This window comes from Balaenoptera borealis (genome assembly GCF_965194805.1).
Source record: "Balaenoptera borealis genome assembly, chromosome: 8".
NCBI classification, from domain to species: domain Eukaryota; kingdom Metazoa; phylum Chordata; class Mammalia; order Artiodactyla; family Balaenopteridae; genus Balaenoptera; species Balaenoptera borealis.
Genome location: NC_138865.1, coordinates 26,557,823 through 26,585,210, shown reverse-complemented (window position 1 = coordinate 26,585,210; position 27,388 = coordinate 26,557,823). Strand labels below are relative to the sequence as shown.

At 41.3% G+C, this 27,388-nt stretch overlaps 2 protein-coding genes across 6 annotated transcripts in view; both read left to right on the top strand.

Moving 5' to 3' along the window:
- LOC309632959 (contactin-associated protein-like 3) overlaps positions 1-26,601 on the top strand; it is a 77,853-nt gene extending 51,252 nt beyond the window's left edge. Inside the window, exon 5 of the mRNA XM_082401078.1 lies at positions 23,821-26,601. Within this exon, the coding sequence (XP_082257204.1) occupies positions 23,821-23,937 (117 nt within the window). The 3' untranslated portion in view covers positions 23,938-26,601. The remainder of the gene's footprint in view (positions 1-23,820) is intronic.
- The window catches only part of LOC309632963 (uncharacterized protein), a 141,169-nt gene that overhangs the window by 107,877 nt on the left and 5,904 nt on the right, over positions 1-27,388 (top strand). The gene's annotated exons all lie outside the window — the stretch shown is intronic.

The following is a 27,388-nucleotide window of genomic DNA, read 5'->3' as shown; positions in this document are numbered from 1 at the left end:
TCCTTGAGTATCCATATTATATAGCACATGACAGAATTTCCTTCTTTTTAGGGCTGCATAATATTCTATTGTATGTATATCCCAGATTTTGTTTATCAGTTGCTATGGTCTGAATGTTTGTATCCCACCAGAATTCATACGTTGAAATCCTAACCCCTTAAGGTGATAGTATTAGTAGGTAGGGGGTTTGGGGAAGTGACTAAGTCTTCCACTAAGAAAGGGCTTAGTGACTCATAAAGAGGCTCCAGAGAGATCCCTACCTGATTCCACCATGAGAGAATGCAACAAAAGTCTGAGACCCAGGGCTTCCCTGGTGGCGCAGTGGATGAGAGTCTGCCTGCCAATGCAGGAGACACGGGTTCGAGCCCTGGTCTGGGAAGATCCCACATGCCGCGGAGCGACTAGGACCGTGAGCCACACTTGCTGAGCCTGCGCGTCTGGAGCCTGTGCTCCACAACAAGAGAGGCCGCGATAGTGAGAGGCCCGCGCACCGTGATGAAGAGTGGCCCCAATTGCCGCAACTAGAGAAAGCCCTCGCACAGAAACGAAGACCCGACACAGCCATAAATAAATAAATAAATAAAATAAAGTTAAAAAAAAAAAAAAGTCTGAGACCCAGAAGAGGGCCCTCACCCAAACTTACTGGCACCCTGACCTCAGACTGTCAGCCTCTAGAACTGTGAGCAATAAATTTCTATTGTTTGTAAACCACCCAGTCTGTGGTATTTTGTTATATCAACTTGAATGGACTAAGAGATCTATTCATCCATCTACGGGCAATTGGGTTGTTTGCACCTGTTGGCTATTGCGAATAATGCTGTGATAAACATGGGTATACAAATATCCCTTCAAGATCCAGATTTCAGTTGTTTTGGACATGTACCCGGCAGAGGAATTGCTGGAGCTTATTATGCTAATTCTATTTTTACTTTTTTTGAGGAACCTTCATATTGTTTTTTATAGTGGCTGCACCATTTTGCATTTCCACAAGGGTTCCAATTTCTCTGCATCCTCCCCTAAATAGTGTTTTTATTTGGTTCCCTTACGCACTGAAATAGCCTCAAGATATGTGGGGAGATGCAATCCACATGGACCCTGAGTGCTTGTGTGCTCTTTCTAGATAGGCTAAGAGTGAAGGCTCTAGCTGCATTTTATCCAGGCCATTCTCAGGGTGTGCTAGAGAAACAGCAGTCCTGAGAGATGAGAGGCCAGCCTCCCCCAGGCAAGGAGCAGGTCTGCATCTTCTCATTACAAGAGCAGTGAATCCCCCGAGCGTGGTGCTCGATCCTCCAAGGCAGCCCACTGCCTGCAGCATCATCCGTCCTGGACCCTTTGCATTACCTGTAGCACATAGGGAGGTTCATGGGAAACCGAGGCAGTATTCACTAAGCCGTGCCTCTGCCACGTGAACAGCTTCCAAAATGGTGCCATTTCTCAGATGCCTTTCTGGATGACCATGAACTATACGACGCTCAGTCTCTCTGTGCTGGTGTTTGAAATGCTTTCAGTTATCGTCTTTTCTCTTTCATGGTGCTTTTGTGCCGATCTTGTTTCCCAGATTATACGCTCGACCTAAATTATGTCAAATATAAGATCTGTGTACTAACTGTTAGAAGTCAAACCATTTATATGGCCTTTTTATTAAACATAAAAAATATAAAAATATGCTCATTACTTACTTGAGATTTTCAGCTCAAATTGGGATTTAGACTTAAGTTTCCTTCATGTAAGTAGATTCTAAGTCATTTCCACAGTGAATATATTCCTAATACAGGCTTTTAGATGATATAGATAAGAGTAAGTACTATTTCAACTTAAGAAAAACCTTTTTGGGTGACTTTCTTCTTTTTAAAAAATTAATTTTATTGAAATATAGTTGATTTACAACGTTGTGTTCATTTCTGCCATGCAGCAAAGTGATTCAGTTATGTATATATACACATTCATTTTCATATTCTTTTCTATTATGTTTTATCACAGGATATTGAATATAGTTCCCTGTGCTATACAGGAGGACCTTGTTGTCTATCCATTCTATATATAACAGTTTGCATCTGCTAATCCCAAACTCCCAATCCATCTCTCCCCCAGCCCTCCTCACTCTTGGCAACTTCAAGTCTGTTCTCTATGTCTGTGAGTCTGTTTCTGTTTTCTAGATAAATTCATTTGTGTTGTATTTTAGATTCCACATAGAAGTGATAGCATCTGATATTTCTTTTTCTCTGTCTGACTTACTTCACTTAATATGATAATCTCTAGGTCCATCTGTGTTGCTGCAAATGGCATTATTTCATGCTTTTTATGGCTGAGTAGTATTCCATTGCATATGTGTACCACGTCTTCTTTATCCATTCATCTGTCGATAGAGATTTAGGTTGTTTCCATGTCTTGACTATTGTAAATAGTGCTGTAATGAACATTGGGGTGCATGTATCTTTTCTAATTATAGTTTTCTCTTGATATATGCCCAGGAGGGGGATTGCAGGATCATATGGCAACTCTATTTTTAGCTTTTTGAGGAACCTCCATACTGTTTTCCAGAGTGGCTGCACCAGTTTACATTCCCAGCAACAGTGTAGGAGGGTTCCCTTTTCTCCATACCCTCTCCAGAATTTGTTATTTGTAGACTTTTTAATGATGGCCATTCTGACTGGTGTGAGGTGGTACCTCATTGTAGTTTTGATTTGCATTTCTCTAACAATTAGCAGTGTTGAACATCTTTTCATGTGCATGTTGGCCATTTGTTTGTCTTCTTTGGAGAAATGTCTATTTAGGTTTTCTGCCCATTTTTCAATTGGGTTTTGTTGTTGTTGTTGTTATTGAGTTGTATGAGCTGTTTGTATATTTTGGAAATCAAGCCCTTGTTGGTTGCATCATTTGCAAATATTTTGTCCCAGTCCGTATGTTGTCTTTTCATTTTGTTTATAGTTTCCTTTACTGTACAAAAGCTTGTGTGTTTGATTAGGTCCCATTTGTTTATTTTTGCTTTTATTTCTATTGCCTTGGGACACTGACCTAAGAAAACATTGGTACTATTTACGTCAGAGAATGTTTTGCCTATGTTCTCTTCTAAGAGTTTTATGGTGAGGTGGCTTTCTTCTGGCATATATAAGGGTAAGCTAGGGCTTCCCTGGTGGCGCAGTGGTTGAGAATCTGCCTGCCAATGCAGGGGACACGGGTTCGAGCCCTGGTCTGGGAGGATCCCACATGCTGCGGAGCAACTGGGCCCGTGAGCCACAACTACTGAGCCTGTGCGTCTGGAGCCTGTGCTCCGCGATGGTGAGAGGCCCACACACCGCGATGAAGAATGGCCCCAGCTCACCGCAACTGGAGAGAGCCCTCGCACAGAAACGAAGACCCAACACAGCCAAAAATAAATAAATTAATTTATTTAAAAAAAAGGATAAAATCAATCAGTTCAATTTAAAAAAAATAAAATAAAAGGATAAGCTGTCTCTGAGATTATATTACATTGGTTTGGATGCATGGACAGGAGTGCATCTGCCTGCCATGCACCCTAAATACCTATAGGGTGAGCTCTGGACCTGAAGCACATGACTCATCTTCCAGTCATTTTCCCAATTACCCTGTGGTATGCTTGAAAACCTCTGCTTATTTTATTGGCATACTCTACCTTTCACTTTGTCTTTGAGGAGGGATCAGTTAAGAGCTAAGGAAGAGCAGTTTTGAAGAAGAGTCGAAGGTCAGGGCATTTTTCTAGAAGGAGCTGTGCATAAGAAAGAAGAAGGGCAGGTGGTGGAAATACCAGAACTTAGCCTCACACTACAGCTATGGCCAAGGGAGAGAAGTTCAAAATAAATAATGTTTGATGTGCATTAGACAAATGAAGTTTATTTGGATTTGAACTCCTGTCTTCTCTTTTGTGGTTTTTAATGTTCTTAATCATTCAACCTGAATGGCTTATCTTCCTCTCAGAGCTTTGAACATTTTAATGATTCAGTATCCTTCTTTTTTAGAAGAGAGAGGAGAGAAAAATCACTTGAGCAGTGGAAAGAGATCCCTGGGGAGCTCTTGTGTATGCTGCAGCAAATGCTTTATTAGCTAAAGTTCCCACTGATGGAAAATTCAGACATAGGAAAAGCTCCTACATATTGGAAGAAAATTTGAGAGTTACCAAAAAATATCGTCAGAATGGAATGCAAAATTACTGTGGCAACACTTTTTCATCCATATATACCCAAGTACTAATAAGTGAAATGGTCAGTGAATTACATCGCCAATAAGTTTTCTATCCTTAGATTAAATAAATAATAAATACATGAGTCACTTATTAAAGGAACCTGACTGTGATATCTAGGGTCTTTTGAAAACCCTCCCCTGTCAAACAGTACAGGGCACCTTTAAACTGAAAGGAATTAAATCTCTCCCTGTATGAGTTCCTAGGGCTGCTGTAACAAAGTACTGGAAATTGAGGGGCTTAAAACAACAGAAATTTATTCTCTCATAATTCTGGAGGCTGGAAGTCCAAAATCAGTGTCTTGGCAGGGCATGGGCAGGGCAAGGGTCTCGGGAGAATCTCTTCCAGGTCATTCTCTTAGTTTATGATGTTGTCAGTAATTCTTGGAGTTCTTTGGCTTGTAGATCATCACTCCAATCTCTGCCTCCACTGTCATGGGGTGTTCTCCCTCTGTCTTTATTTCATCTTCCCTCTGTGCATGTCTCTTCTCTTCTTGTAAGGACCCAGGTCATATTGGATTAGGGTCCACTGTCATGACCTCATCTTACCTTGATGACTTCTGCAAAGACCAGATTTCCAAATAAGTTCACATTCACAGGTTCCGGAGTAAGAACTCCAATATATCTCAACGTGAACATGACAGTGGCCTGGAAGGACAGAGGTGGCTATAGTCAAACGATGCTTATCGTAAAGGAAAAGAGGCACTTTCTCATTTTGTTTGTTGTGCCCACTTTTTGTAAGGGAAGAAGAAGATTAATCTGGAATTGATGAGAAATTGATAAGAAATGCTCTGGACACCATGGCAAATGGAATGTGAGAAAATGAGCAAACAACACCCCTGAGTACTACAAGGAGTGGCATCTAGAAAGGGAGGCTGGAGTTTGTGTCAAGGTGAAGAACCATGGTTGGTGTCTGACGTTTACTGAGTGTTTATTGTGAGCCAGGCATGGTTTTAAGCATTTCAGGTGCATCATATCATTTAATCTTTCTCCATGAGTGTCTTCATTTTACAGACGAAGAAACTGAGGCTCAGAGTTACACAATGGTCAATTTCTGTGTTACTCTGGAATATTCTAAGGTATGATTGAAGTAGCCCTTTATTTTCCTGTTTATTATTATTATTATTAATTACGTGCAGTGAGATAGATTCCCAGAGCACACAGAAGAAAGAGAGGATGAGAGGGAGGAAGACTTTACAACGCAATCGTGTTCTTGGTGGGGCAGAGGCAAGTCTGGGTCACCTTAGGGCTGGGTTTAGGAGGTGAGGGTGCACCCAAGGGCAGTGGTCAGAAAAGACCTGGAGAACTGCTGACCTCAGGATCCTGAATGGACACCTGTGTGCTGTGGTTTTGCTGTTGTCCCAGCCCAGGCTGTGGCTCTGTTCTTAGGGATCTGCCATCTTTGCCCAAGGTTCCACATAGAAACAAAGATGCTGGATTGTTTGGTGCCTTTGTGAATTCTGTCTCCCTACTGGGAGTGAGATGTAGAATAGACACAGATGTTCCTGCCAGGTTTGGAAGCCAGCGATGAGGAGTTCAGTGTTGGACAAAACGCATTCCCTGCTTCATAAAGGGGTGTGGACTTGCTCAGCTCAGGACCTGGGGCGTCTTGGTTCAGGGAAATGAGAGACAGAGCAGTTCCAGGCCAGGCTTTGCTTTTCTGCCCTCTTATCTGGACACAACCTCTCTGAGCATCAGTTTTTCCTGAGTCTTTGTCCTTTACTGGTCCTTTCCTCAGTCATAGGAAGCCCTCAAGATGCATCAAGATGTATATTATTCCCTAAATCGATCTGAACCCAATGCCTGGTCCTCAAGAACTACCTTAGGCCAAGAATCAACCAGGGAAGGGGAGAAAGGATGAAAGGAGGATGCAGGGGAGAGGTGCACAGGTAAGGGTCCTAGCTCAGCTGTCACCTGCAGAACAGAAGCAAGTGGCCTTGATTGTTCACACCTCACTTTACTTGCCTCCAGGTTGGAGCCTGAAGAGCTTGACTGGATTCAGTTCTCTCTATTAGAAAGTTGTTAGTTCATTTTCAAATTTCATTTTAATTTATTTTCTCATTTACACTTACTTTGGTTTTGCTTTCTGCTTTTTTCTCCTGATTTTGGCTTTATTACTTTCAAGTAACACTTTTCTTTCAATCACCATTTTCTTCTTCTTAATGCCAGTTTACGTTGTTAGCTAAGGGCTGATTTTGTTACCTTCACTCCTGTTTTGTCTATTTGACAGCCCCCTGAGATGATCTGTTTACTGCACTGTGTTCCCCAAGAAACAGTGGGGAAGCTGCCTAACAGACAATCTCCTGGGAGACTTTCCGCTACCCGTTTTCAGTGGGAAGCAGTTTCAGTCAGAACTGGCTCGCTCATCATAGCTGGGTAATATAAGCATCCAAATCACAGGGGGTGGGAGCACGTGGCCTCTCGGCGTTTATCTTGATTGAATCATGGGTGTGTAACTTTCCGTCGTTCAGCTCTTGATTTGTATTAATGATTCAGAGTTCATTACCTTAAGATAAAAAAGGTGTTCCTGCTGGCAAGAGCTAGATAAGATTGTGGGCAATTTGAGACTCTCACTGTGTGAAGTTGATGATGACTATATTCCCTGGTAAGAACTGAGAAATTCTGTCCTGTCCTGCCACCGCGTGACACCAAACAAGGTACAGTCGCAATGGGCTTTGTGTCACTGACATGAAATTGAGGGTGGGCGTGGTGGCACCCACCCAGAGTGCCCAGGAAATCTGCAGCAGTGGCTGGGACGAGTAGAGTTTCCCATTACCACAGGGAGTTCATAGGCAGGAAACTTTCTGTTTCTCATTGTATCAGTCTGGGTCTCATTGCTAACATTTCACCTAAATGAAAATGCACTTTTACTTTGTTTAAATTTTTCTTGTGGTAAAATATACATAACATATAATTTACCCTTGTAAGTATTTTAAGTGGCATTAAGTACACTCACATTGTTGTGTCACTATCACCCCACTATTCATCTTCAGAATTTTTTTGAGAGGTAAAACAACTAATATTTATTGTGTATATTTTGTATACAATTGTTAAAGGTTACACTCCATTGTCAGTGATTACAAAATATTGGCTCTATTCTTCGTGTCGTACAATGCGTCCTTGCAGCCTCTCTTACACCCAATAGCTTATACCTCCCACTCCCCACCCTTTTTTTGCCCCCCTCCCCCTGGTAACCACTAGTTTGTTCTCTATATCTGTGAGTCTGCTTCTTTTTTGTTATATTCACTAGTTTGTTATAGGTTTTAGATTCCACGTGTAAGTAATATCATACAGTGTTTGTCTTTCTCTGTCTGACTTCTTTCATTCAGCACAATGCCCTCCAAGTGCATCCATCAGAACTTTCATCGTCCCAAACTGAAACTTGCTACCCATTAAAAACTAACTCCCCATTTCCTTTCTTTCTCCAGGCGCTGGCAATCACCATTTTAATGGCTTTATAAATTTGAATAGATACCTCATATAAGTGGAATCATATAATTTTTGTTCTTTTGTAACTAGCTTATTTCACTTAATGTTTTCAAGGGTCATCCATTCTGTGGCATGTGTCAGAATTTCCTTCATTTTAAGGCTGAATAATATTCCACTGTATGTATATCCCAGATTTTTTTAATCCATTCATCTGTTGGTAGATATTTGGATTGTTTCCACCTTTTGGCTATGGTGGATAATGTTGCTGTGAACATGAGTGTACAGATATCTCCTTGAGACCCTTCTTTCAACTTTTTTGGATATATACCCAGAAGTGAAATTGCTGGATCATATGGTAATTCTATTTTTAATTTTTTGAAGAACTGCCATAACGGTCTTGCAAGTGGCTGCACTGTTTTACATTCCTACCAGCAGTGCACGAAGTTTCCTATATATCCTTGCCGACACATCTTATTTTCCATTAAAAAAAAAAATAGCCAATCTAAAGGGAGTGAAGTAGTATCTTACTATGGTTTTGATTTGTATTTCCCTAACAAACATCTTTTTCTATGCTTATTGGGCATTTGTGTATCTTCTTTAGATAAATGTTTATTGCAGTACTTTGTGCATTTTAAAATCAGATTGATTTTTTTGTTGTTGAGATGTACAAAGTTCTTTATATATTCTGGATATGAACCCCTTATCATATATATGATTTGCAAATATTTTCTCTTGTTCCATTGGTTGCCTTTTTCACTCTGTTGATAATGTTCTTTGATGTATCCAAGTTTTAAATTCTGTTGTTATGTTTTGATATTTCTTCTTTTTCCATGTAAGCATTTATAGCTATATGTTATATTGTTATCTATTTTGGCTTATGTTGTCTGTACTTTTGGTTTCATATCCAAGAAATCATTGCCAAATCCAATGTGATGAAATTTTTATACTATGTTTTCTTCTAAGTGTTTTATAGTTTTAGGTCTTATGTTTAGGACTTTGGTCCATTTTGAGTTAATTTTTGTATATGGTGTAAGGTAAGGGTCCAATTTTATTCCTTTACATGTGAATATCCAATTTTCCCAGCACCAATTGTTGAAAAGACTGTCCTTTCTGAATACATGGTACCCTTGTTGAAAATGATTTGTAGATCACTTTGTGAAACATTGACATCTTAAAAATATTAAGTTTTCTAATCCATGAACACAGAATGGTTTTCCATTTATTTGTGTCCTTAATTTCTTTTAGCAATGTTTTGTAGTTTTCAGAGTACAAGTCTTTTGCCTCCTTGACTAAGCTTATTCCAAAGTATTTTATTCTTTTTGATAATGTTGTAAATGGAATTGCTTTCTTAATTTTATTTTTGGATTGTTCCTTACTAGTGTATTGAATTGCTACTGATTTTTGTGTATTGATTTTGTATCCCGAAACATTGTTCCCTGATTAGTTCTAACAATTTTGGGGGAGGGGGGTGGATCTTTAGGGTTTTCTACATATAAAATCATGTTGTCTGCAGAGATAATTTTACTTCTTACTTTATAATTTGGATGTCTTTCATGCCTAATTTCTCTGGCTAGGACTTCCAGTATTATGTTGAACAGAAGTGACAAAACCTAGCATCCTTGTCCTGTTCCTGATCTTACAGGAAAAGCTTTCAACCTTCACCAAAAATTATCATGTTCAGTGTGGGTTTTTCATATATGGCTTTTTATTATGTGGAGGTAGTTTCTTCTGTTCTTAGTCTCTTGAGTGCTTTTATCATGTAAGTGTGCTGACTTTTGTCAAGTGCTCTTTCTGTATCAGTTGAGATGATCCTGTGCTTTTCCCCTTCATTTCATTAATACTGTATATGACATTGCTGGTTTTCTATATATTGAACCACCCTTGCATACCAGAAATAAATCCCACTTGGTCATGGTGCATAATGCTTTTAATATGCTGCTAAATTTGATTTACCAGTATTTTGTTGAGGATTTTTGCATCATTGTTTATAAGGGATGTTGGTTACAGTTGTCTTTTCTTGTAGTGTCTATGTGGCTTTGGTATCAGAGAAATGCTGGCCTCAGAATGAGTTAGAGAGTGTTCCTTCTCCTTTAAGTTTTGTAAGAGTTTGAGAGGATTGGTGTTGGTTCTTCTTAGTTCTTCTAAATATTTGGTAGAATTCATCCATGAAGTCATCTGGTCCAAGGCTTTTCTTTGCCAGGAAACTTTTGGTTACCAATTAAATCTCCTTACTAGGTCTATTCAAATTTTCTGTTTCTTTTTGATTTAGTTTTGGTAAGTTATGTGTTTCTAGGAATGCATCCATTTCACCTGGATTATCCAGTTTTTTAGTGTACCGTTCATAGTAATCTCTTATAATCCTTTTATTTCTGTTAAATATGTAGCCATGTCTTTGTCTTTATTTCTGATTTCAATTATTTGAGTCGTCTTTTTTTTATTTTCCTTAGTCAATCTAGCTAAAGATTTGTCAATTTTGTTGATTTTCAGAGAACCGACTCTTGGTTTCATGGATTTTTTCTATTGTTTTTCTAGTCTCTCTTTGTTTATCTCTGCTCTAATCTTTATTATTTCCTTCCTTCTTTGAGCTTTCAATTTAATTTGTTCTTCTTTTTCTAGTCCCTTAAGGTGTAAGGTTAGGTGGCTGATTGTGATATGTTTCTTCTGTTTCAATGTAAGCTTTTACATTATATTTTCCTCTAAGTACTGCTTTCCCTGCATCCCATGAGTTTTGGTAAGTTGTGCTTTCATTTTCATTTTCATTTCATTGTTTTCTTGATTTCCTTTAGTTCTTTATTGGTGTATTCCTTTAACGTTTTGAGCATACATAAGATAGTTGTTCTAAAATCTTTTTCCAGTAAGTCCAAAACCTGTTTCTTGAGGTATGGTGTCTGGATATTTATTTTGTTCCTTTGAATGAGCCTAGTTTTACTGTTTCTTTGTCTGCCTGGTGATCTTTTGTTGAAAACTGGGCATTTTAAAAAACAGCCACCTCTCCCAGTCTTCTTATACTTGCTCTACACAGGGGAAGACCTTTGTAATCAGCCTAATGTGATGTCTTAGGGTCTTTTCAGACCTGTTGTCGTCTCTGGACCAGTGCGTGTGTTTTTTTTCCCCCAGTTCTCCTATTTATACATCTGCTTTTAAATGTCTTTTCTAAGAGTCTCACTCTTGCTTACTCTTGGGGCCTTAGCTGTCCTATTGTACTCCTCAATCAGTAACCTCTTGTCCTTGGTGTCTGTGGGTCTATAGTTACCTTTTTAACCGTTTTTACAAATCATACCCGCTGCTTCCCATGGCTCCCTTATTCTGAGATCTGAGCCATTTTTGTTTGTCTGAACTCTGAGTTAGGTGTCAAAAGACCAGTCCTTAGGCAGCCCACAGACAGGTTAGAACATTGCAGATCAGTCTGCTCTCTCTCAGGTTTGCAAAAGGGGGCTGGGGATCTGGCTGCCACTTTCCTCAAGCTGCACTAAAAAGTGACTAAAAAATGCCACAGGTTTCCTACCCTTTTAAATGTGACATTTTTTGATGGTGCGTTCACTTGGTTGTTGTAGATCTTTGACTCATTTCTATAGTTTCTATAATGCCTTTTTAGTCTGTTTCTGGTTATGTACTTAAATCAAAACAGGAACATATTCTCATCACTGCTGGAAGAAAAGAGTCTTTACTCTGCCAACCTGTCACGTGTGATGGATCAAAGGGCCCTTAGGACTGCACGTGGACACTGTCACTTTTTACAGAGAACCAATTGACCTTGTATAACTGGAGATGCTTCCCCTCAAACACAGCTCTGCTCCCTCTGCTGAGGGTGGTGTCAGTCTCTCCCGATGCTGCTGGAAATGGAACACTGCATGCCTGGACACCCCACAAAAATAAAGGGTACTGACGTGCTCCCAGGCCAATACTTGTTCAGGAAGTGAGAGAAGTACTGTAGATATAAAAACATGCCAGTTTCTAAGGCAGCCTTCACTCCACATAGGAAGTACATGGCCAGGATTTGATTTGATAAAAAATTAGCATCACAGTTAGAAACCAGACCTGACCCTGAGCTCCCTTAATGACTTCATCTAATGTCTCCCTTTTGACCCACCCAGGCCTTATCTTATCCTGTGTCTGGCTATCATTGGCTCTGCCGGTCCCCTAAGCCCTTCCCTGCCCCAGGATCTCCTCTCTCTAGGTGCATTTCAGGTGACCTACACTTACCAATTTCTATCAGATGTTTCCTGAGGGCCATCTGGATGTGATCCTAACAACCCGGGCTGAGTGATGCCACTTTGTGGATTCACTAAATGACACATTTCTGTGGGTCACGTCCTCCCAGCCCAGCAGCCCTAACAAGCACCAGCACAGAAGCTGCTGGCAAACGCTGGGAGGAGCCCTTAGTACTGCAGGGAGCTGCCGGGGGCAGCCTCTCAGGGCCCCACACCCAGAGCTCATCCCAGGAGACACTCCTGAGGAGGGGAAGGCAGGGCTGTGCCCTTGAGGAAGGAGGGACCGCTCACCTCTCTGACCTCGGGCTGGAGAAGGACGAGGGCTCGGGACCGCGGAAGACGGCAGGGAGCTCGCCCTCCTCCCTGAGAGCTCGGTGAGCTGCATCCAGGCGAGGAGGTGAGACCCTGCTCACTGCCCCTCCCTCCGGAATGCAGTCACTGCTACTGAGAACTCTACCCCAGCCCTGATTTCATTGTGGCTGGTTAGAAAAAAGGGAAAACAAACAAAACTAAAACCAAAACCTGACTCTGCACCAGAAGATAAATGAACTTCCATGTGTATGTAGCACCTTTTAAGGATTTGTCTAATTCCAAATGAAATGATCTCTATTTTAACTCATTACTGATTACTAATTTTCTTCATTTCAGATACAGTCTATAACAATAGATTCCCGTCTGTGTTCTGAAGCAAATCCCCCAGCCTCGCCTCCCACCCCTGTGTGGCCTGGGGAGAGGGGAGGCATCTTCCCCCAGAGAAGGTGGGCATATTTCCCCCTCTCCCCCGTGCCTCCCTGGGCACCCCCTTGCCTGGGGACTGCGGTCTCCCTTCCTTACTCTCACACTCAGGGCCCCTCACAGAGTGGCCCTGACCTGACTCCCCAGACTCTTGTCACCATCCTGTTTCCTAAACTTCAGCCAAGTTCCGCCCAGCATCCTGCTTGTCCAGAGAGTGTACCGCCTTCTTCCAAGTCCAGGCCTCTGAATGGAGGTTTGCTCTACCAGAAATGCCCCTCCTCTTGTGGCAACAGTTTAAATTCCTCGTTATTAAATTACAAATCTGCAGCCTCCTCCTCCTTGAGCGTTGCCTGATTTCCCAGCAAACGTATCTGCTGCAATTCCCTGCAGAATCACGTCAGGTCAGGGGCCACTTGGTGCTAGTTTCGGTTCCTGCATCCCAGCCCGTGCATCCCTGAGCGCACAGCTCCGTCTCATTTGTCTCTGCCGTGGGTGTTTCCTCATCAATTAGTCTCCGTAAACGTTGTGAGTGAAGTATTTTCTACATTTCCAGGTATAAGCAGCTGCCATCTCATAAGATAACTTTCTTAAAAGAAGTGATTCACGGTGTATAGAGCATATTGTAGTTTAACCAGTGGTGGGGGGCAGGGTTGATACAAGTTTCTTCTCATTATTCCTAATACCAGCTCACCAGAGTGATGCTTAAAGGCAAGGACAGTTATGCTAATTTTTGCAGAATAATTTTTAATTCACAAAAACCATTAATTCTAAGACTGAAAAGTTGTATGTGAGATAAGCGTATGGTTACTACATCCACAAGCAAATTTTTACAGCCCTGGGACATTATGATGCCCTTAAATCCTCTTGGAACAGGTTGAAAGTTAAACTGCATTGAGGATTTCTGAATTGCTGATACTATGATATACCATAGTTCTTTTTTTTTTTTTTTTAATTTTACTTATTTATTTATTTATTATTTATTTATTTATTTATGGCTGTGTTGGGTCTTCATTTCTGTGCAAGGGCTTTCTCTAGTTGCGGCAAGCGGGGGCCACTCTTCATCACGGTGCGTGGGCCTCTCACTATCACGGCCTCTCTTGTTGCGGAGCACAGGCTCCAGACGCGCAGTCTCAGTAGTTTTGGCTCACGGGCCCAGTTGCTCCACGGCATGTGGGATCTTCCCGGACCAGGGCTCGAACCCGTGTCCCCTGCATTGGCAGGCAGATTCTCAACCACTGCGCCACCAGGGAAGCCCCCATAGTTCTATAGTTCATCTAAATTAATAAAATGAGATTTAAAAATCACATTCAAAATTGAGCAAAAGCCAAACTAACTCTTTTCGTATTAATTAAATGATAATAATGAGAAGTATGATTGTCCCTTTCGTAAAACATACCAAAATTATATGTTAGATTACATTCACTTAGCACAAAATGTCTTTCAAAAATAAATTGTAAGCACTAAACAATCTGAGGGATACACCTGTACAGTTTTAGTTGTATATCTGTGTGTACATGACTGACATGCCTGACAGCTTGTAATTCATGTTTTAAAAAATGATTCAGTATTTTAAAAGAATATAGCAGAAAGATAGCTTCTTATGCCTAAATCACGTGTTGTGCAAGGTCCTCACTCTAGTGCATTTTACACAATAGGGTTTTATTAGTCATAAACCATGGCTGACAGTCATAAGCGCCAGTGTAAATGGGGAGAATGAAAATAAAGATGGGGCCTGAGAAACTGAGCTATTGTGAGCCAAGGTCCAGGAAGCAGACTCTCTAATAGCTTATTGGGTGTCTAGGAGCCAACAGAACCTTCTAGATAGTCTGTATAGGAAATCATCTAGCTTTCCCAAAGTACATACATTTGGAATTAAAATTCCATTTGCTGCCAGTATCATTGTAAATGGGGGAGTAAGTCCCCCTTGTAGGGTCTTTAAGGGCCACTGCAATATTTCTGCAGAAGAAATTACAGGGCTTATTATACTCACAGGTCCTAGAGGAGAAGACAGGGCGCACCTCACCATTCAGCAGCCACCTAGCATGTGGGGAGTCGAGAGAGAGTGAGGACCCTGGGCAAGTCTGGGTGGAGCAGAAACAAGGCTTGAGGAGATTTCATTGTTTCTTGGAATGTCTAAGTCACAGTCGGGGAGGGCAAAAAGGGAATCTTGCGGCAGGAACCAGCCTGGGCACACCCACGCACCTGGTCCCCTGGGTGTTGAGGCAGCAGGAAAATAGGAAATTTAAAAAAAAATTTACAATCCAATCATCTTCACTCTTTATTCTCATTTTCAACCTTATTTTCCAAAATATACAATCCTTAGTTCTCCGAAAGTTAGGGAGAGGAAACTGGCTTCCTATTAGTTAACGGTGATGCAACATTGAAACACTGGACATCCTGCTGAGGTTTCCATGGTGTCCGCTGGGCTCTGCAGCAACCAGCTCCTGGAACTTTTCAGACTCCTCAGTGAATTCATTATTGTTTAAAAGAAAAGAACACCCCGTCTTTCTGTTTTTGTTCCTTCTGTCACTGTTTTTATTCTACCTTGCCTCATTCTACAAACCATCGGCCATGGAACTCCTGTATAGTTTTTCATTGTACGTAAAACACCAATACATCTTCCATCGTGGAGGTAGTCAGGGCAATCACTGTTACCTCTCTTTTGCACAGAAAAATGGAGGTTCATGGAGATTAAGAGATGTATACAAAGTTGGAATCACACCAGGTCAGGAACTCTAATTTAGTTCTTTGGACTTAAAAAAGTATTGTTTTCTCCACAAATTCATCACTGCCTCACTAAGTTTATATGTGCAGCAAACATGGACAGAAGGCTCTTAGGTCTGGGCATTCATCACTACCTCCAGGGAGGGAGCCCAGGGGCAGCGGTGCTGAGAGCTCTCACTGCCCTCAATCTCCCCCTTTGCCCCCCTGAGCTCAGGTAGGACCCTGCGAGCAACTCCTATGGTCCCCCAGGGCTCTCCTAATGGGTCCAACATTGAAGCCAGGATACAGACCCCATGGGGCCTGTAAACTGCCTGCCCATCTGCACGAGGATGACAGGCAGACTCAGTGATGGGACAGGCAGAGCCCACACAGAAACAGTAAGGAAGTCACCTGCTCCTCTGTGCTTCATTGAACCTTTGAGAGACAGGCACGGAACCGAAAATGCCATCCTTGTATCAGGACACCTACCACACTTATGTCACTTTCAAACACAAAGTCAAAGAGACTTTATGTCACTCAAAAACACAAAGTAAAAGCTTCTTCAAGACAGGAGGTGAACAGAATAATTCTATCTTTGAGTATTCCTACAATATTTGTAGTGAGTATTTAACATGAAAAAAGTAGTCAAAGTATTTTTCTTAAAATCACCTCCTATGCAGCTATAAAAATCTTTAAGAAAAATAGTCCAGGATAGAAATATAATAGAGACTGCACACATTCATGAATTTATCTGCCTCCTAACAAGTCCAACTTGTGAAGTGTAGAGCATTTTATATGTTAGAGGCACAATTATAAATCGCTAAAATACCCGCTTGACCACAGTGCAGTACATTTTCATTGCTTTACTTGAATGCTCACCTAAGATTTTTCTCTGAAATGTACTCAGAGCAGAGACAGTTATACAATGAAAGTGAGAAATTGTAAGAGCATAACACTGTCTTAGAAATAGTCCATGTAGAAACCACTTACCCCAGCACAATCTTGCCACATGTTTTATGTTCTGTCCACAGAGCCAGCCCATGGCAGCTCATAGTAAGGCGGTCAAAGAGAGTGTTCTGTCCTTTCCCTCTTACCTACTCAGACATCAACATTTTCTCCTGCTCTTTCTGTGTCAGCTGCTCTCAGGTGAGAATAAAGGAGGTGAAAATGTGAGCTTTCCTAGGAAAGCTCTGCCTCTGTCTCCCATCCTCTTCAGAGCCTTACACGGCGCCAGCTGGCAATTGTGGTTCAAGTAATATTGTTGGATGAATAAACGGATGAGAGACCCTGACTTAAAAGAGTCACTTTGTTGTACAACAGAAACTAACACAGTATTGTGAAGCAATTATACTCCAATAAAGATCTATTTTAAAAAATAATTAATTAATTAATTTTTTTAAAAAAAGAATGCCACAAAGGGTAGTTCCATTTCAGAAAGACACTTCTTAAGATTGAAAAGTCTTTGAGATTCACAGTAAATCAATATTTCAATGCCATGGTGGCCCCTTCGACACTATGGGGAAGACTAGAAGGGATATTTTGAAAGACACTGACCATTTCTAGTATATTTCAAATCGTACCTCATGGTTTGCCCAGTGATTATAAATTTGATGCTGTTCATCATATAGTCCTTCTTTATAGTGAGGCGAGCGGGGGCTACTCTTCGTTGCAGTGCGCGGGCTTCTCATTGCGGTGGCTTTATGTTGCAGAGCTTGCGGGCTCTAGAGCACAGGCTCAGTAGTTGTGGCGCACGGGCTTAGTTGCTCTGCAGCACATGGGATCTTCGTGGATCAGGACTCAAACCCGTGTCCCCTGCATTGGCAGGCGGACTCCTAACCACTGCGCCACCAGGGGAGTCCCTGTACTTTGTCTTCTGTAGACGTTTATTCATCTGTAGTAGCCTGTAGTAGTCAGGTGTTAAGTTTAAAGCATTAATTCTGCTATCTTGCTTTTTTAGCATTTTTGTGAATGAGATAAATCTTTGCTTTTACTGATTTGTAAAGAGTATATTATATTACATTATATATTTGCATTTCTGAAATTTTTATAGCTAAGACATGATAAAAACATGGGAAGATCTGCTAAACTAAAATGGGGAATTTTCTTCTAAAACTTCGATGTAATGTCTGTGAAATAATCCAGAAGAGAAGTAATAACAAGCAGTTTTCTTTATAAACCAGGGAACATCAGTGAACTCTTCCTTGCATTTCAACCAGTCAGACTGATTGAATTCATATTTAGATGAGAGTGATTACGCTGTCGAGACAATTAAGTGAGGTGATCTAAGCCAAGTGCTTGGCTCAGGGCGTCATTTATGGGAAGCTCTCCACAAACACACAACATCATTATCATTATTATTTCATGAATAATTTGATAATATATTTGCTCCTGGCTTGGATTCTTCTCTCTTGGATACTTTTGCTAGCACAAAATTTTTTTTCAATTATTGTAAATTTCACTAAATTTTGGAAACTGATGATCTTTTGTTGCCTAATGGTAAAATACCATCGGATTCTGATTTGAAATGGTACATAGAAAAACTCCTCTCTCATGCAGTTAAGAAGTGATTAGTTAGCAGTGTGCAAAACATTCAGGTAGAAATAGTGCCTCCAGGAGTCTCTATTTCAGAATTCCCCAGATAAGGGTAAACTCCCTACTCCCTCATGTAAACCGACATGTTCATGTTATTGTAGCATGGTTTGTCATCCCGTTGGTTTGGAAGGAAACTAGGATGGTAGAAAGAAATATGCAGAAAGATGCAGTCCAACTTAAGTAGAACCTGTTTTTAAAAAGTGACCCTGTGATACTAGCCCATTAAAAGCTCCCTTAGAAACCTCTGACATCCCCAGGGTCAAACGTGCCTCATTCAGTGGCTGTTTCATTATCTCAGTCCAGTGGGTGTCATCCTAGGCACAAGCTCCACCATCACCTTTATTTTTGTTCTTCACTCTGCCCAGATCAGAAGCTGCAAGTTGTTAGGGAACCAAAAGTGCAGCCCCACTAGAAATGGGTAAAAAAAAACCCCAAATGTTTGTTTAGGTGATATTATCTATCAGAGCTGGAGAGACACGAAGCCGATCATGAGAGAAGAGTCTCTGCTGTATATTAATGGGAACTTTTCTGGAACAACATGCTCTCTTTAGCTTTTCCACATGTCTAATCACTAAGAGCTTGTCTAGCTACATGAGAAAAACAAAACCAAAAGCCCCACAACTGCCTAGAAGCTTATCAGTATCAGAAGGGTACATCATTTTAAGTCCATTCAGTATAACACCATGCAGCTGTTAAAAAAGAATGAGCAACACTGAGATGTTCTGACATGGAAAGATCTATAAGACTTGAGTGGTTTAAATGGAAACAGGAGGTTGGAGAATAATTTGCAAAATATGATTCCATTTCTGTTAAAATGCATGAAGACAGCTCATGAGTGCACAGATTAAAAATATGTATGACTATGATGGTAAAGGACTAGAAACACATCCACTGATGGTGACCCCTGGGAAGAGGGTGGGCAGGTGGGTAAGAGATGATTTACATGTTTTACTCTGTACACTTAGTCTTGGAATATTTTATAAGAATGTGTTGATGTCTATAAAGTAAATAATAATAAGAGCAGATACTTAGCACTTACTACGTGCCTGGCACTGTTCCTCAAAGCATGCTTCTGAAGTGAATACTGTAATCATTTTACAGATGGAAAAACCGGGACACAAATGGGCTGAGAAAATTGTCCAAGACCCCCCATTTAGTGATTGGCAGTGAGGTAAACAAATTTATTCAATAGCATAAAGAGGGTTGGATCACATGAACTCTAAGATCTCTCTTATTTTTTTTAAACGTTTGTTGTTGTTGTTCTATTTGATTTTTGGCTATGTTGGGTCTTTGTTGCCACTCATGGGCTTTCTTTAGTTGCACCCAGCGGGGACTACTCGTTGCAATGCACGGGCTTCTCATTGCAGTGGCTTCTCTTGTTGCGGAGCACGGGCTCTAGGCATGTGGGCTTCAGTAGTTGTGGCCCACAGGCTCAGTAGCTGTGGCCCACGGGCTTAGTTGCTCTGCGGCATGTGGGATCTTCCCGGACCAGGGCTCGAACCCGTGTCCCCTGCCTTGACAGGTGGATTCTTAACCACTGCACCACCAGGGAAGCCCTCTAAGATCTCTTGAGTGATCATGTCTCAAAGGGCTAAGAGGCTGGGCTATGGATTCAGATGTCCCTTGTAATAATCCAGCTCTGAAACTGGCTAGTTGTTCACCGGGGGCAGGTAACTGAGTCCTTCTGAGCCAGTTTCCTTATGTGTACAAGGTAGAGTAGGCACTGCCTCACAGCATTACAAGTGAGGACATATAGGGAGGAATGCCTAGAGACCCAGTTGGACCCTCAGAGTTGGTATGGAGATTATTTTAAGCTCAAAACATTTGGGAATCAACAGATGCAGAAAGAGCTTTCCTTATTTGACTAAAAGCAGACATTTCTGAGAAATGAGGCTTCTATGATTCCCTCTTCAAGACAGGTCTACTCCCAGGAGAGAAATCAAGAGTAAACCTACCACAAATCCCCTCTCTGGGGAGATTCGCATAGAAGAAGGAAAGACCCCTTGAACGTGCAGACACAAAATAATCACAAAATTACTTATCGTTCATTTATTCTTCTAAAAGAATAGAAGTCCTTTCTTCCACTTTCCTTTTCTCTGCTAAGTTAGATATATAAACCTCTAACTTTAAACATTTAGTGAGATAGTTACTTCTCTTGTTAGCTCCCATATATATGAATAAACTTCTTCTCCTGTTAAACTATCTTTTGTCATTTTAATTTGCAGGCCCCTAATTACTAAACCTAATAGGGCAGAAGAAAAGTCTGCTTCCTGACACTAGCAATTGCTTGGTGAATGATACCATCATTGCCTGTGACTCTGAAATCACAAGATCATAGATTAATCTGCATATCTAAAGAGTCCAACCTGTACTCTGAGGTTAAAAATAAGATCATCAAAGCACACTGAAGTATGGATATAAACATTTTGAAATGATAAAGATCTGGCTGTACACATAACATGTTTCTTCAATTCTGTAAGATTTTATGTAGGTGGAAATTTTACTGCAGAAACAAACTCAAAGACTGAAATTACATGAATAGAATATGGTGTAGCAAAATTTAGAGCTGAGCAAATGTGACATATAGTTAACGAGATGCATGCTTTTTATTATGTCACATTTTAATTAAAAATGAATGGTAATCAGTTCACAGTAGTGACTTCAGTTGATCCTGCTTCTAAATGGTTAAAGCAAAAATAAGCTCCTGATCTGCTCTTCAGAAGATTAACTATGGCCATGGTAGGTCTTTTTCTCTTTCCCTTTTGGAAGAGAAAAGGGGAGGGTGTCCCCAGGTGACAGGGACTGGAGTCTTGTGGGCCCAGCACACTTCCCTGTTGGGAAGAGGAAGGAGGAAGTATTTGCTTACATTTCCCCCAGTGCCTGGAACCTAAGCTGCAGCTTCCCTAGAACATTGTTAATGATGAGAAGGATCTCATGGCAGAGGGATGGTGGCCGCCGTGCCTAAACCAGGAACCTGATGCCTTCCCTGTCTTCGATTGTGGAGTTTCCTACCAGAAAATCTGAAAAGAAAGGATTTATGGGAAGCAGTAAATGCAGAAGTAAAAGACAATTTTTTTAAGCAGATATTCATTTTTATTTATTTATTTATTTATTTATTTATTTATTTTTGGCTGTGTTGGGTCTTCGTTTCTGTGCGAGGGCTTTCTCCAGTTGCGGCGAGCGGGGGCCACTCTTCATCGCGGTGCGCGGGCCTCTCACTATCGCGGCCTCTCTTGTTGCGGAGCACAGGCTCCAGACACACAGGCTCAGTAGTTGTGGCTCACGGGCCTAGTTGCTCCGCGGCATGTGGGATCTTCCCAGACCAGGGCTGGAACCCGTGTCCCCTGCATCAGCAGGCAGACTCTCAACCACTGCGCCACCAGGGAAGCCCAGACAATTTTAATAAACCATAAAAATGGTTAAGTTGGTGCTGGGTTGGAAAGAGTGGCTTCTGTGTTCTTTAAGCTTTTCTGTACTATTTGAATTTTCTAGCCAAGTGTGCCTATGTCTATTATTTATTTTTTATGTCACCAGGGATTTTCTGACTAGTGAGACCACAGACTACATATTTTTTCATTGTTATTTTCTATCAAAAAACAATGCAATACATACCATTTTTAAAAAGGAAACAAAGAAGAATTTCTAATCATGCATCAATAAAAAACAAAAGAGCACAAACATACATATATATTTTAACATATTGAGCAGATCAATCTGTTAAAATATATAAATGTTTGCATAGTGACCTGAAATAGATTATTTAGTCATAGACCTTTTCATATGCATTCTATAGTAAGTCTTCTGAGAGATGAACTTTAATCTTTCCGTCCAGAACTTTGGAGTATCTGAGATTTTGCCCTATTTGCAACAAGTTAAGCTGCCGTTTTCCATGGATGCAGGTAGAAGACAGAAGCTTATGGGTCAGAAACAAAGGACTCTATTACTTACTTGGTTACTCATAAACCACTGCAGCCAGCATGGGCATCCGAATATTTGCCTTGGTTCTCCTTGACCCTGAGTCACACAGGGGCTGTGTGGATAGGCCCGGATGGATGCCTGCACACACAGTGGGTTATAATACAAGAGTTCAGGGAATCAGAATCTTTTGGGAGGTAAGCATGCTTGCCCTTACCTCTGGAAGAAGACGTTATCTTACAAGCCTGTTTTCTATCTAAACATCCTTGGAAAGATAGCTGAGAATAAAGGGCTGTCGGTGCTTCTGTTTGTAAGATGTGCAGAAATGTGAGAAACCCATGGAGAATTGTCTTACCTCTGCTCTGACTAACACACAGCCTTTTACTTTTCTTCTGAAATGGCAATTATATGTTGCAAAGGACTTATTTCACATTTACTCAAACTTAGTTTTCAAATATATATTTCTTTGTCCTATTCTAAGATTAACTTCTCTTGTGTGAGAGTTAATTTTGAAATTACAGTGTGAACCGTATGACCCTAATCATTTTGGTTTAACAGTATTGCTAACTCAAATTTAAAATGCTGAGAAAAAAGCATCTCTATTTTGTCACTAAAACTACCAAAACAGCTTTAAATACACAATTAGTTTCAAAACAGCTGTTTGATCTTGACATATTTTTTTTAAAGAGCTTTTTGATGTGGACCATTTTTAAAGTCTTTATTGAACTTGTTACAATATTGCTTCTGTTTTCTGTTTTGCTTTTCTGGCCCTGAGGCATGTGGGATCTTAGCTCCCTGCCCAGGGATTGAACCTGCACCCCCTTCATTGGAAGGCAAAGTCTTAATCACTGGACCACCGGGGAAGTCCCGATCTTGACCTATTTTTAAACATATTTGGCTAAATGCTATTTAAGTTAACACTTCCTCTGAAATCGGAATTGTGACAAACACTGTAAGAGAGCTACTATTTTTTGCATAAAGGAGAGCAAGATCTTGTGGTAGTAAGTATGTTTCCCTTACAAACATAGTGTAGGATAAATCTAAATATTCTGATTTGAGAAGAAAATTTTGAATGGAGGAATTTTTCATTCCACTGTTGCAGGATTGTCTACTTTTCCCTAATATTAAAATGGACAGTTAGCCTCTTGAAAGAGGTTAAAAATCCATACGGAATGTCTCAGAAGGGTTTAGTTGTTCAGTGGCTTTCACTCTTCCTCACAAATTATTTAAAAATGGAATTTTTGTTCAAGATGTCTACCATTAGCGTGAAATTTATTTTCCAGTTTTATTGAGACGTAATTGACACATGACATTGTGTAAGTTTAAAGTGTACAACATAATGATCTGATGTATGTATATATTGTGAAATGATTACCACAATAAGTTTAGTTAACAAACATCACTTCACATTGTTACACATTCTTTTTCTTGTGATGACAAGTGTGAAGTTTGATGCTTACCTGGTTCTCTTCTTTTGGACTTTGGCAAATCTAAGAATTAATCCTACCACACATAGCCTATACTAGTCTATCCAAATCTAACAGTTAGTAAAGACATTAACACATTTATCTGTTTGTATGTTTTATTGAGCACAAGATAATAATCTCATTCTCAGAAGCAATGAAATCACCGAAAGAGCCAAATCTTGAGAAAGCCTCGTAGAGTTGCCCTGTTACTAGATAAAGCGCTTGGAATATATAAGTATGTTGTGTCACGCGTCTTCCTGTGACCTGTGATTGTTACTTGAAAGTGTGGAAATGCAGAACAGATCTCCTGTTATTATGAAAGGCCCATCTGTGACAGGTGGAAAGGAGGACGCTATCTTAAGAGCTTGTTCTGTGCAGTTCTCATGGAGGTGACTTGTGTCCTATAGGGAATGTCTCCAGGCTGCATTCCACTCTGGGTTCTTTGCCTCTGGCAGTTCTCCGTGATCACTCCTGTATTGGGGTCCCCCACGCCACTTCCAGGCTCCATGATTCACTGGAAGGACTCATAGGAATCAGCCTAGCGTTATATTCACAGCTGTGATTTATTACAGCAGCAGGACACAAAGTACAGTCAACAAAGGAAAAGGCAAGTGGACCAAAGTCTGGAGGAAACCAGAGGCAAGCTCCCTCGAGTCCTCTGCCAGTGGAACCACACAGGACACGCTTAAGTCCTCCAGCCATGAGGACAACATGTGTGAAATGTTGCCAACCAGGGGAGCTTAGCCTCAGCCTAGGAGCCCAGGCTTTTATGGGGGATGGTCATGTAGGCACCCCCTCCCTGGTACATATCAAAATCCCAGATTCCAGAAGGAAAGCAAGTGTTCAGCACCAACCACATTGTTTGCATAAACATCTTAGGCAGCAGTGAGCCACTCTTATCAATTCTGGGAGTGGTGAAAGCCCTCCCAAAATTCAGGTGCCTAGACACCAGCAAGCCTTTCTCAGGATGGTGACTCAGGCCTGCGGATGTTATCACTGTTATCTCTTTTGGTTCTGATTTTTTTTCTTCCTTTCCTTCAGTCTTTCTTACCTTCAATCTTATATTCTATTATTTTAATAAGATGATCTGATTTAACACCCTTAGTTTCTTACATGAAAATACCAGCATGGTCCTGCGCTAAGGTGGACAGAACACACCAAGTCCTTCTGAAGCTCTGGAGGCTCTGCTCCCGAGGAGGGCACGACCAAGGCCCTTCATTCATTACCTAAGAAATGGTCATTCCCTAGTAAGGCGCTTAATCTGTCCCATTTCAAAAATAAGTGATGCCACATTTCAAAAATAAGGACTCAGGGTAATTTCCCTGAGTCCTTAAGAGCGATGACTCATAGAGGACACCTCTGAACTGGCCCTCTCTATAGGAGAAAACAAGGAGCCTGCGCTAGAAAGAATGGAAAGGCCTAGAAATGACCAATTGGCCCTGAAAATTGAGTCAGTGAACAAGTGTCTGTTAGGCACGGACGGTGTGGAATGTGGTTAAGGATGGTCTGAGTTAGCTAGGAGGTACCATCGTGGTCCTTCTCAGACACATACTCTTCCAGGAATTCAACTGGCAGACACAATTAAACTTGAAAACTTCCTGAATTTCAACAATGCCACCGAGTGCCTTCTGCTTGCCAGAACTAGACTGGTCAGTGATGGTCTGAGGAGAAACTTAAACTACTTTGGAAATAAGGCAGACTTAGAGAGTGGTAGCGAACATGGCACCCACCTAGCATCCAAACCTTGTGAGACCCTGAGGGTCATGAGTATAATGGATTGTGGCTGAGCCGTAAGGGACTCACCGATCCAAGTCATTCAGCAAGGCCACCACAGGCCAATCCAGAAGCTAAGAGTATTATTTTCCTCGGGCTGCAGTAACAAAATGCCACATTCAGACGGTTAAACAACAGAAATTTATTTTCTCACAGTTCTGGTAGCTAGAAGTCCCAGATCGAGGTGTTGGCAGGGTTGGTTTCTTCTGAGGCCTCTCTCCCTGGCTGACAAATGACTGTCTTCTTGCTGTGTCCTCACATGGTCTTTCCTCCGTGTGCACACTTCCCTGGTGCTTCTCTGTGTCCAGATTTCCTCTTCTAGTAAGGACACCAGTCAGATTGGATTAGGACCCACCCTAATGGCCTCCTTTTACCTTAATCACCTCTTTAAAGACCCTTTCTCCAAATACAGTCACATTCTGAGGTACTGGGGGTTAGGGCTTCAACATAACAGTAGGTTAAAGGAATTCCCTACCATTTGAAGTAGTTTAATGTTGAACTAAACACATATTGGTATCACTTTAAGTCAATGGAACTTCTTAATGAGAAATCTTCCTAAATTTTGTACAAATGACCCAATTTGCATATTACTATTTTCAACATATACAGGAGGCCACTGGGTTAGTGCTATTCTCCCAGTAGTCCTGAAACAGTCTAGACTCACAGTTAAATACTTTAATTCCTTTAATTTCATTAATTTATTTAATTCCTTGAAGCTGCTAATAGAATATGCCCACTACCCAGCACTCCTTTGAGGCATTCCTTAATAACACTAACCATACTTCATTTTCTTCTTTTGTGTTACTCTTGAAGTTTAGAAGCCAATTCATTTGTCAGAACTAAATTTGTGCCATGTATCAAATAACATACTTTTATTTGCAGTGTTCTAGTATTGTTTTCAACAGCCATATATTGATTTTGAGACAGGCTGGGACCTGGGACCCTTTGCTGGGACCTGGGGCCCTTTGCTGCAGTGTTGCAGTGCTTGCACCTCGACACACCGCTCCTCGAGCAACAAAATAACAAAGAAACTGTATGGGACTAAAAATAACGACGTGCATGCCCAGTTGGGGCAAATTCTGGACAAAAGATACAAAGAGACCAAAAAACCCAACTGCCACTTTTGAAGATCCCAGAGCAAAAGCAGGGTACTGCACGTGCCCCCTGCACACAACACCACCTAAGCGGTGGGCAAACCACCTAAGCCACCCTTCTGGCCCGACCCCTGGACACACCCCTGCCCTCACGCCATATAACAGGAGTCCCCAACCCCCAGGCCGCAGCCTGGTAGGAATCAGGCTGCACAGCAGGAGGTGAGTGGCAGGGGAGCGAGTAAAGCTTCATCTCCTGCTCCCCATCGCTCACATTACTGCCTGAAACATCCCCCCACCCCACCCCCTGCCGGTCCGTGGAAAAATGGTCTTCCATGAAACCGGTCCCTGGTGCCAAAAAGGTTTGGGGACCACTGCCATATAAGCAGCAAGCTCGCCCCCGCTTAGGGAGCACGCAAGCAAAGGAACCTGTTGTTTGTTCTTGCTCCCCCCTGCTGCAGCAGGGGCCCCAATAAAGCCTTGCCTGAATTTCTTGTCTGGCCTTTGATCAATTTTTATTGTTTAAGGACGCCAAGAACCCTGGTCGGTAACAATTTCAAAATACGGTCTTGATGTCATTGGAAGTAATTTTTTTCTGACTTTTTCTCTGTTTTCAACATCTTTGCCAGCAAAAGATATGTTCCCAGATGTCTTCTAAAATGTTTTCTTCCTGATCATTTAGAAAGATTGGGAAAGAAAGAGTATTGAGAAACTTGAGCTGTACTTTTGCTGCACAGGAAGGGTGAGCTGTGTTCCATCCTAGATTAATAATATTTCAAGCAGGAGGGGAAAAAAAAAGTAAAAGCCTATAACTTTAGCAATGTGTTTGAAAAAGACTTGATTTCAACAATGTTTCTATCATGCTTACGTTGCAGCTGTCTAAACAATACAGATAACAAAAGCATGTCAATTAAAAGCAGCATTTAGGACCCAGTTTCACAGATCTGCATTGGCCCTGGGTTTCGGATGATTTCAGGGCCAGGCGCTGTGAGTTCCTGTGTGGTGTAGTTGTGCTCAGCCATGGGGCAGGTGGGTTCCCTCTTGCTGTAGGAGAAGGTGGTGGGACACACGGAGATGGTTATCTCTTTCTGCTTTGACTCTCCTGACTTGCTTCCACCAAGAGGCCATAAACCCAAACTGGAAATACTGATTAAGTGCATACTTTTTCCAACACATGACCACAACTTGAGATTTTCATGGCGGAATATATTACATAAATGTCTGGAAAGCAAATATTTTAAGTGCACTTTAGGTAGATGTTTGCTTACTTTAATCA